Source organism: Salvelinus sp. IW2-2015, linkage group LG31 (genome assembly GCF_002910315.2).
Source record: "Salvelinus sp. IW2-2015 linkage group LG31, ASM291031v2, whole genome shotgun sequence".
Classification (NCBI taxonomy): Eukaryota; Metazoa; Chordata; class Actinopteri; order Salmoniformes; family Salmonidae; genus Salvelinus; species Salvelinus sp. IW2-2015.
Window position 1 is genome coordinate 9954013 of NC_036870.1, and position 11776 is coordinate 9965788.

General features: G+C 44.7%; 1 protein-coding gene and 1 pseudogene across 6 annotated transcripts in view; both read right to left on the reverse strand.

The window, feature by feature from the left end:
• LOC111955648 (collagen alpha-2(XI) chain-like) overlaps window positions 1–2259 on the reverse strand; it is a 32741-nt gene extending 30482 nt beyond the window's left edge. For all 6 annotated transcript variants that reach the window (XM_070436296.1, XM_070436295.1, XM_070436294.1 and 3 more), the window contains exons 1-2: window positions 2089–2259; window positions 1072–1194 (exon numbers count right to left, since the gene is read on the reverse strand). In XM_070436296.1, the coding sequence (XP_070292397.1) occupies window positions 1072–1194; window positions 2089–2184 (219 nt within the window). In that variant the 5' untranslated portion in view covers window positions 2185–2259. The remainder of the gene's footprint in view (window positions 1–1071; window positions 1195–2088) is intronic.
• Window positions 2192–11776, reverse strand: part of LOC139023328 (collagen alpha-1(V) chain-like) — a 13627-nt pseudogene continuing 4042 nt past the window's right edge.

Below are 11776 nucleotides of genomic sequence, written 5' to 3' on the forward strand. Positions count from 1 at the left end.
AGGGAGAGAAAGGTAGAGGGGGTGGAGAGGAATGCATGAAAGGAGAGAGGGAGGGGGGAAATATGGTGGGGATGAGTGCATTGATTGGAGAAGTAAATAAAAGCAATGTTTTACGATTCATTAGGACTCCATGTGTCGATTAATGTCTGGAGCGCTTGTAATGGAGACACATGGAGAGTCTAGATGAATGAGAAAACAAACGCAAATGAATAAAACCACGCCGATTTATATTCATTCAACAGCACTCATTTCAGCAGCATCTCTAAAACTTCTGGGATTGGTGCATCCAAAGCGATACTTTCTCCATAGTCATGAAATGAAATGACGAAGAGTAGAAAAGCAGTCTGATTGTATCATCCTCTTTCCCCAACCTCTCTGTCTTCCATTTTGTTCTAAAAAAAACATTTTATTCAAGTTGAGTTCAAATCAACTCTGATTCAATGCGTGTGTGTCTTTATTGCAATAAGTCTTGCATCAGGATTTCAACAAACCCAAACAAATGAAAAACTACATTTGACATGACTTGACTTTTGCTCCGTTTCTCATCAGTTTGCCTGTATTACTGAAGTACAACAGCACTGTTTKTATTGTGTATGGTTTGTGGTGGTAAACAAAGGGCTCTCCTTTCATTTAATTCCCTCAGAACACACGTAGGTGAGGTGGAAAGTGGATAGATACAAATTCACAATGCGAGAGGACAGAGCAGCACTTTGATGACTTCCTGGAGCTGTCGATGTCTGGGGATGACGAGGCCTCACTGCCTTTAGTGAGCAGAGGAGTTTGTGTGGACATGCCACCATATCAGTGAATATTGGGTTTAGGATGGCGGTATTGTACTGCAATATGCTATAATGTGTTCTGTTGCATGAACTTGTGTGGGACGAAGTTGTTTTATGCTGTGGTTGTGATGCTTGAAGTAGCTGGACTGCATAGATAGACTGTAGTGAAGTGAGTTGCATTGATATTGAGTGGTACTTTCAAAGAACGCTGTGACTTAGCGGTGTAATGGTGAATCCTAATTCACTTCCAGGTTACTGTTCAGTGTATGTGGTGTTTTGTTGTGTTACTCACGTATGTGTTGGGGTCCTGGGACTGGGTTTTGGGTAGAGGGGAGTCACAGTCAGGGCTGTAGTGTTCACAGAAGTCATAAGCAGCCTGAGGGTTGGATGCGATTAGCAGCTGTTGGATATCACCCTGTGTGGGAATTAGAAAACAAACAGAAAACCTTGTTGAAAGGCAACGTAATTGAATTGGAATCAGTTCCTGAGCTGAAAGCAGAGTTGTACTTTGTCAGCTTAAGGATTTGAACTTGCAACCTTTCGGTTACAAGTCCAACGCTCTAACCACTAGGCTACTCTGCCGCCCCGTAATGACATAACATGGTAGCCTATTTAGTGAAGCAGATTGAACACCTCAATAAAAATGCTACCACTACAACAGACGGAAAAGGAAGCAATCTAATAATATTAGGACACGTATATCTCTATGGCATTAGTGTCATGTATACTGAGTGTACAAAACATTAGGAACACCTGCTCTTTCCATGACAGACTGACTAGGTGGATCCAGGTGAAAGCTACGATCCCTTATTGATGTCACTTGTTAAATCCACTTCAATCAGCATAGATGAAGGGGAGGAGAGAGGTTAAATAATGATTTTTAATTCTTCGAACATCGATACTGTATGTGTTCCATTCAGAGGGTGAATGGGCAAGACAAAATATTTAAGTGCCTTTATACGGGGTATGGTAGTAGGTGCCAGGCGCACCGTTTTGTGTCAAGAACTGCAACGCTGCTGGGTTTTTCATGCTCAACAGTTTCCCGTGTGTATCAAGAATGGTCCACCACCCAAACAATATCCAGCCAACTTGACACAACTGTGGGAAGCATTGGAGTCAACATGGGCCAGCATCCTTGTGGAACACTTTCGACACCTTGTAGACTCCATGACCCGACGTATTGAGGCTGTTCTGAGGGCAACTCAAGGGGGTGCAACTCAATATTAGGAAAATTGTTCCTAATGTTCTGTATACTCAGTGTTTAGCTCTATGGCACTGGGGACTAGTGCCTGCATGTGTGACCTCTGACCTGGAAGACCTCCTCGTCCAGCAGGCGTGCTCCGAACACGGTGATGCCCTTGGTGTCCACCACGGGGTTTTTGCTGCGGGGCAGGGCCCTGGTCATGCGCTTCTTACAGTCCAGGAGCAGGGTGACGTTCTTCTTCGACACGGAGATAGCGATGCGGTGCCACCTACAGGCAGGGAAGAGGTAAAGCACAACTGTGTAATATGTTGGAGGGGGGTTGCTAAGGAAATCCAATTACACAGTTGTAAGTTTATTGTGTGTGTGTGTGTGTGTGTGTGTGTGTGTGTGTGTGTGTGTGTGTGTGTGTGTGTGTGTGTGTGTGTGTGTGTGTGTGTGTGTGTGTGTGTGTGTGTGTGTGTGTGGTGTGTGGGTGTGTGAAGTGTGTGAGTGTGTGGCGTGTGTCTGTGGTGTGTGAAATAGGACTTCAAATTGGACTGTCGGACAGCCCTCTACCCTGGGTCCAACTTTAACTATCCGCAGAGCCACAACAGTTTGACTTGTCAACTAACTATCAAGCCTTGATAAGTTGAATAGTGACTGAGTTCAGGCTACAACAAAATTGTGAAACGTCTCGGAGTTCTGGGGAGGTTTGAAAACCACTGATTGGGACACTGAGGGAAATGTGTCAAATCTCAGAACAACCCTACAAAATCTGACTAATAAGAAGGATTTATTTTGTTGACATCGTGCATAAAACAAAAACAACCATGCATGGAACCCCCACCCCCACACCAACACCACAACAACACACACAACAAGAGCCGCAGGACGCGTTGTTACTGACTTGCGTCGCCAGGTTGACGCCGCTGAAGAGCGGGTAGTCCTCGGGCGCGGGCCTGCCGGTTCTGGTCCTCGTACAGGAAGACAGGGGGAAGCGTCCAGCCAACCCAGCTGCTGGACACCCTGCTCACTGTAGATGGACAACAGGAAGGCCTGGAGGCCCGCATGGGCCTTGACCAGAGCCATGATGGAGAAGTTCTCTGGGAAACGACCTGGAGGAGACGGGGGGAGGAGGAGGCATGAAGAGAAGAAAAGAGGAGGAATAAAGAAGAAAGGGGAGAAAGGGAGGCATTGGGGGAAGAAGGATATTAGATACAGTGGCTGGGCAGACGATTAATGAGATGTGATGAAATTCAAATTAGAGTTAGGGCTGTCTAAGAGTAGACAGTTGCATGTTTTATTTGAATGTAAAAGCGAGGMTTTGAAGGATTGAAGTGTGAACAGACAGGTGGGTGTAGAGAAATCGAGAAACCAAACAAACAAAAAAGCTTAAATGAGCGTTTTGACTTTTCAGGATATCTTTCAACCACTGAAGTGCTACTTACAATCCTAACGCGCTTCAGGGTCTCAGACGGTAGTTAGTTGCTTAATGTGTTCAGGCTCTTCCAAAGGCATTTACATTTCACATGCTCTTGCACGAAATAATGATATGCCTAACGCAAAKGCAATCTAGCACTAAAGCTGCAAAGTTATGGTCCAACTAACCTCCTTAAGGTAATTGTAAGATGAAAATAAACCCTAAACCCGAACAACAATGATAAGAAACACAAAAAAAGAGACACAAATAGCAATCATGACACATRACAAAAAKTWAATTCACCGAACGCACGAGGCATGAATTGTACGCCCCAGTCTGTTTCCATTATTTCAGCAATCCATCCTATTTACAGGTTATGTCGACCACATCTTTCCAAGTCAACCTGAGGGATGAGGTATGTTGTAGCTTTAGTTCATTTGAGGCCTGGGTCGTGTTCATTAGCGCACGCATCGGAAGACGTTTTAAATGTTTTGCAACGGAAAACGAAAATGAACGTTTCTTATTGGGAAAGTACAGGCAGTCCATCACTGTTTCAGTTTGTTTTCAMCCGTTTGGTGCCTAATGTACATGACCCAGTTAGACATGAATATAGAGGTACCTGAGAAGAGTTGATTGGTAGGGGCAGAGATCTGGGCCTTCTTGGTGATGCGGTAGGCATGGTCAGCGGAGCCGGCACGGCGGGAGGTGCAGAAGCCTGGAACCTTRCGCACCCCCTCGGGGAGAGAGGGCAGCTGCAGCATCCGCAACACATCCACTGGATCTGAGGAGAGACGGCGAGCGAGAGAGGTTTAATAGATTGAAAAACTGCATGGAGTTATGGTCGCCTTGGTTACATCTTCATGGATGGACTCCATCATGATATAGAATAGTTTTGACATTGAAACCAATTGATAAGAACCATCTTACATCTTGCCTATGCCGTTCGGGCCATCGCTCATTCATATATTTTTATGTACATATTCTTATTCATTCCTTTACACTTGTGTGTATAAGGTAGTTGTTGTGGAATTGTTAGGTTAGATTACTTGTTAGATATTACTACACGGTCGGAACTAGAAGCACAAGCATTTCGCTACACTCGCATTAACATCTGCTAACCATGTGTATGTGACAAATAAAATGTGATTTGATTTGATTTGACATATCACAATAGTTTCTGTGTAGACCTTGGTCTGAGACCCACCACCATGGACAATAACCCTTCCAGTTAGATTTGTAGATTCAATATTAGGCCTGTATCCTAAAGTTACACTCCAAGTATCACAGACATAATTATTGCTGTAAACTTTTACGGTAAAAGAAAGTCCCCATGCCAAGTCCACCATCTTCTACACTCCATCTAACCCCAGGAACAGCCTACTCTATTCGACCAGTGTCTGTCAAGCAAATATAACAAGCGCCATATATGTGATAGTGCTGAGTCARGGAAGCCTGTGCAAACAGAATACACCCATCGCTGACATCACCGCCAATCTCACATCCTGCCTCCAGACCAGGTATGACTGTCTGTCAATCTGAAGGCGAAAGAAACGCACACCTGTTGAGGCGAGGTGCTGGCTAGCGGAGTAGAACACTTGAAAATGAAAGGCAGAGCCGCACACTCTAGGAGCTCAAGATGCAATATTTGAAATACCGACGTTTCGACAGGCAAGCTGTCTTCATCAGGGTATAATGACTGTCCCTCATACTTTGCTTGGCTGAACCAATCGGCTGACTCCTCAGGGCAGGTTTCCCAGGCCCACATTAAACCTACTTCTGGGCAGCAACAAAAAATCCCTTTCAAATGGGGGTTCTCAATTGAGGGTGCATTTTAGCTAAGATCTGGATCCAGGAAACTGGTCTGTTCTGCCCAAGTAAGACTTGGGTTGGATAAGATGTGGAATGCTATAGCTTTACTCAATCAAACCAGGAAACAGAGTTCCAGCGATAAGTCAAACAACRTCTTGCGATGCGAGAAGGCATGCTTGAATTCATGTACTCAACAGAGCAAGTATTACTTCAAAACATACTCTATTACCGAGCAGGAAGAATAATTTTGACTCCACCCAGTTACCAATTTAGCCGGAATGGGGCCCTTGGTTGGTTCAGGAATGTGACAAAGTTCCTGGACACTCCAACAAGACACCCGTGTGCAGCCTAAGGAAGCCAGGTACTCCCATCTTTCTTCACTATGTTTCAGTGGAGGGTCTTTTCTCTAAGTTGTATTATTTTTCAGAGTTGGTCTTGGCTGCCCTGTCTGTGTTCGAGATGCTAGGTGGGTTTTTCTATACTGTTAGTGGGGTGGCAAAGATGAATTTATCGTGCGACCTGCAGCGACKCTAGTCCTAATATCCTTAGGATGCCAGTCAAGCGTTTTAAAGGCAGGAATTATGGGAATGACTGAATTACCGCAGACCTTTAATATGAATTCAAATGACATCTTTGCTTTAATGTCGCCATTACAATGAAAAACAGTAAGCCATATGTATTATGGTTACTCCCAGTTATTCCCAGAGAAAAGCAATCACAGTAATGTACCTTTTGATTAACTGAAAAATTACAGTCATATGTAACGATATGGTACGATTATTCCCATAGGAAAGTCTGTACTCTGTATTGTAGTGTAAATACCACTGAATTAGAACATACGGTATTACATCATTTTTAGCACAATGATCCAATCCAGGCTCATTGTGTTTAGGTGACACCCAGAGTTAACAACCAGTTTGAAGGCCTCAGGTGACAATATTTGGGGAACTCTCAAATGGTGCGTTAATATTGACTCGGAGAATCGTGACCACAGTCTATTACCAGCACACTAACTCTGAGAGACAGAGAGAGGGACGAGGACGGGGCAAGGGTCTATGAGAGAGGGAATTCTTTATAAACAGAGAGAGAGAGAGAGTGATATTGTAATGCCCCATTAACTCTCCAAAACAGTAACCTGGAGAACAAGACAGGGGGGAGAGAGGGAGAGGAAGAGAGAGAAGGGGGTAGAAACAGGGAGAGAGAGAGAGTGAGAAAGAGAGGGGGGATTGAGAGAGAAAGGGGGTAGAAAGAAGAGAGAGAGACACACACAGAGAGAAAGAGAGACACAGAGAGAGAGAAACAGAGAGAGAGAGAGAGAGGACGAGAGGGACGAGAGCGAAAGAAAGGAAGAGAGAGGGAGAAGGAGAGAAACTGCAGACAGCACAGCCCTGTGATGCTGGATACTGTATCAGATTCCACCGCAGGATCACACACACAATGAGCACCTCTGTTTCGGCCTGCTCACAGCTGCCCTGCTCAATGAGCCCTTCCTGCCAGGAGGTCTTGGGAGAGGAGGACGAACGAATAAAATGACAAACACACACCCACAAAAAAAACATACACGCGGGACAAATATGGAGCCAGCCGGGGGTAGAATCTCTCTCTTTGCCCACTTTCTTTCTCCTGTCTCCCTCTCCTTTAAGTCACACATTTGATCACAGAGTAGAGACCACCCTGTACACAGTGTCTTAAAGGGGAGTACCGGGTGTGTAAAAGGAGTAAACGCCCTGTACTGTAAATGATAATCATTCTWTTATCCCTCACYTTGCTTTATTCACAGCAGCCKAGCAGTGAGCTACAGTAATGATGAAATCACATTAACCAATCACATAGAAATTGAACTAGGCTATCTATATATTTCATGCAAATAGCCAACATACAGTAGTACTATTGTAAAGTGGCTGTTCCACTGGATATCATAAGGTGAATGCACCAATTTGTAAGTCGCTCTGGATAAGAGCGTCTGCTAAATGACTTAAATGTAAATGTAGTATGTTCCATCCATTATCCACCAGGATGTTAGACATTGTTCTTGGAGCCTTTTATATGTAGGCCTTATTATCATCAACAAAACGTTTTCACATATAGCACTAAGCCCAATCAAAACAATCCTAAATGTAAGACCATTGGAAAATGTAGTGTAATGTAATGTAAACAAATAGGAGTGGCACAGCTGCTTTAATGTAATTAACTTAATTGACCACTAGATGGYGCCAGGTCAGACACAGAACTCTCCTGACAGCTGTCAGAACAGGAGCCTGTTCAAGAGGGTCAGACGTTACAGAACGCTCAGATAGAAAAGTACTGAGGAGAGCAGATGTGATTGTCTGTCAGGTAGAATAAGGTCTCCTGTTAGCTCTATTCATTACATTTCTATCTGCACTTCCATGGTTTATTTCACCCACAATTCTTTCCAAATGTATAATTAACATTAATATACAAACGATATATTGTGGCCATAACTGATCACAGTTTAAACACTGAGTCCATACATCCAGGCCAATACATATTTGAACATCAAACAGCTAACTGACCCAAAACCAACCGAGTGAAACACACAACCTGTTGTCCAAACACAAACTTCCAAAACAGAGACTGTGGACAGACACTGTGGAGAGACTAGGTGACTGACAAACAACAACACACACACACACAACCGCACACACCACACAAACACACACACACACACAACACACACACACACACCACACACCACACACACACCACACACACAACACACAACACACTGTAAACAGAGTGCTGTGAGACCACTGCACACCAGAGCCGTCACGCTCCGGATGACCCTATAGACTGGTGCACTGGTGCCCAATAAAACTGCAGAGCTTTTGTAACACTGTCCACAGTTAAACAAGGAGAATGAGAATCAGTGCTGAGGAGCGTTCTTCACTTCACCCCGTGGGTAACCTCGCGTTTCCCGCCTCCACCCTCGCACCTTTCACTCTTTCTTCAGGGGCATCCTTGTACAGCGGCGCCAAATACCAGACAGGCACACCACCTGACACCTTGACCCCCTCACCTCTCACCTTCACTGTCACACAAAGCTGACATTGTTAGAGAGAGACAGAGAGAAAAACAGAGAGGGACAACATGAAAGTGTTGCAGACAGGATGGAATGAGACTAAAACAGGAAGTGAAAAGGGCTAAAACATAGAGGAAATGGGAGATGATTGGAGAACACACAACACTTTAAAAAAGGCAAGAATCCAGACCAAAACCAAGTTTGTCCTCAATTTCCTCTCTTTCGTTCTCTTTCGTTCTATCTCTCTCTCTCTCTGCAATAGTAAGGCATGTGTTCAGCTCAGACTYGAGGCCTATAATTTACATCAGTATTCTCTATAGTTATAATGTATTTATAATCCTCCATGTACACAGACAGAAAATCCATTATAACCACCCACACTATAAAAAGGAGCTATTGAGGCATATGATATATATATTTATATACAATTAGGACTTAATATGAAAGAATGCARAACTTCAAAGTGAGGTAAGATGTTTGGAAGGGTTGCCTGGGGTAAGTARAAGAGACTACTGAAGATTGACAAACTCAACCTCAAGTCGAGAAACTTCMAACGACTTCTAACCATCAAACATTCCACAAAACCACTGATGAAACCTCGCCATATCATATAATGTAAGAATACACTTGTCGTTTGACATGTACATACAGAGCTCAGTAAAAAGGACGTTTTCAGAAAGCCTAGCTAACACACCTCAATGTCTAGTCCTAACATGGTTATGAATATCTCCAAACGTGTTTTGATTGACAGAGACATCACAAGACACCGGATCACATGATCGCACAATCTATCGTAGCCTGTGACTACAGCTCAGGCCTAACCTCGTAACGGTTGCATTTTTTGTTGTTGTCCGAGACCTGCAGCCTCAAAAACATGAGGCAGAGTAGAAGATCACAACAGGTCAATGTGCACAGGTCAATGCTGTAGAAAACCCACAGGAAAGCACTCGTTCTCCTATGCAAGGGATCGTACCCTCAAGCAATGATAAGTGAATGGTAGGATGAGACAAGCAGGACAGTATGGTGGACAGCGGTGAATCACAGTTCATTCTTTACATTATAAAGTCAATGAGGAGGTGGGTTAACTACAGCCTGGTTAAACCAGACTGAGTGCTACGTTCACTAATGTTTTACTTAGAGTGTAGTGTTTAGTCTGGTTTAACCAGGCTAGGAAGATTTAAACCTAACCATTGCCCTATGCTACAAAAGTAGGCCAATCCCCGATTGGCAGTTCTACTGCAGAGTGCCAACGTGGACCGTGAGGCATGTGGTTCAGTTCAGTCAGTGACTCAGTTGGGCCGTGGATAGGACTAGCCATAAGGGAGGATACGTGGACCACAAGGTCTCTATAGGACCACTAGGCCTCAATGTGAGAGGCTTTGATGCCTTACTAAAGCGTACAGCCCAAACAGCCAGTGGCAAATAAAGAATTAACTACACAGTTAATCTTAACTGAGGCATAGTTGGAAGGCTAAGATACTGCACGTCTTCTTGGCAGTTAGGCCTAGCATCCAACAGAAGCACAAGCAAGAATCCCAACTCAGGGAGTAACAAGTTAGTGCCCTTCCATGTTAAACACATGGCTTAAATAGTCCCGCATCGTAACCAGGTGCTCCACAAATCTGTTTTACATGTAGGCCTAAACGTCTAAATTCAATGCCTTATACAGATATACAACAAACTGTGTTGGCACTTTTTAATGCAGCATAGCTGCCATGTAGCTTTACAGCACTCTGCCCAACCAGGAAGGAGTCTGACTGGAAGACAGTGAAATCAAACCAGACTGAGGCCTAAGCAAAGTATACCGAAGAGCTTCCAGCCTATTTACCACTGAGCCTAGGAATGGTGACTAAGTCAGGCTCGTTCAATAGTGCTGCGGAACGATGCAGATTACAGAACAATAAGGTATCATCATCATTGTTTGTGGAGGCACTCGGCGACGTTCCATCCGAGCCTGGAAATACCCTTCAGAATACCCAACATTCTGAAATCTTTATAGGTGAGCACTACCTTGAATTGGAACATCATTTGAGGTGGGGAGATGATGGCAGGCGATGATTTTTCATCTCTAAATGGCCCACTATGTTATATGAAGGGGGCAGGGGTTGTATAGACCATACAAGCAGCCAAAGAGCCGCCTGACTCTCTTGCGCCGGGGGCTCTGCAACCATACAATGTGGAAATCACTGGTCTCTAAAACATTTACCGTGCTCATAAAACGAAGAGAATTCTAGATGACTAGGACCATAAATTATAACTTCAGTTCAGTTCCTGAGTAAGACTGCAATAACACAATGCTATTTATATGCAATTTATAGTCTTACATCTCATGCATGTCCACTCATGGACAGCTGATGCCTTCAAATGTATAAAATATTGCCTGTCTGAAATAATTGATACAAATCTACATGTAAAAGTACCCATCTAAGTTTCCGGACACGCCTACACACACTTCCGACAACCAGGAAAATAACAGTGACTGGTTTACCAGGAACAGGAGGCCTAGGCTGACAGTGTATGATTATGCTCTGCCATGTCAATTTTCAGAAAACCGCTTGAAGATGTCTAACTATCTCTCTCGCAAAACCCAAATCACCTCCCTCAAAAGCAGAGCGCTGAAAGAGCCTCTAGTCTGATGGGCTCTAGTCTGATGGGCTACTGCGGTTAGTCTGAAACGTGACTATGACATTTAGGGTTGGCAGCGACATGAACTGGTTAGGCCCTTTTTAACACGGCAAGATTTCAGATTTACAGCTTTACACGGTTGATATGCAGTTAGGGCCTTCGGTTGTGCATGTTTCACATCTACAGTACGACCACAGTCTGGGCCAAGCCCTAAGTCTATCTCCGTGTGTGCAGAGTGGGATGTGGGCAACCGGGGGTGTCGGTTCATGACCCATCGTGGATGCTTGGATGCCCCTTTGGTTTTCCTTTGTCTTGATGGTTCTTGACCCACGATACACCACTCCTCAACTCTCATGATAAGTGAATAGAGGAGACGGACACCTCTCATGATAAGTGAATAGAGGAGACGGACACCTCTCATGATAAGTGAATAGAGGAGACGGACACCTCTCATGATAAGTGGTACACTAACACTAGGCCCTTGTGACTGAACAGTATCTGCTATCTAGTGTGCTGGTCTGATGAGCTCTCCACCACTGCTGCTAACTGTTGGAGGCAGCTAAAGTAGCTATGGTACTGCTCAACTTCAGAGACAACATGGAACTGGACAAAAGCAACACACATGCCAAGATGAAGGAGAGAAAGGAGAGGAGAGAGAGAGAGAGAGAGAGAGAGGAGGAAGAGAGAAGAGAGGAGAGGAGAAGAGAAGAGAGAGAGAGAGAGAGAGATGATAGGAGATGCAGAAGAGAGAGAGAGAAAGGTGGAGGGAAGGGAGGGAGGGAGGGAGGGAGGGAGGGAGGGAGGGAGGGAGGAGGGGGGAAGGAAGGGGAGGAGGGAGGGGGGGGGAGGGGGAGGGAGGGAGGGAGGAGGGAGGAAGAGAGGTGGAGAGAGTGAGAGAGAGAGACGAGAGAGAGGTGGAG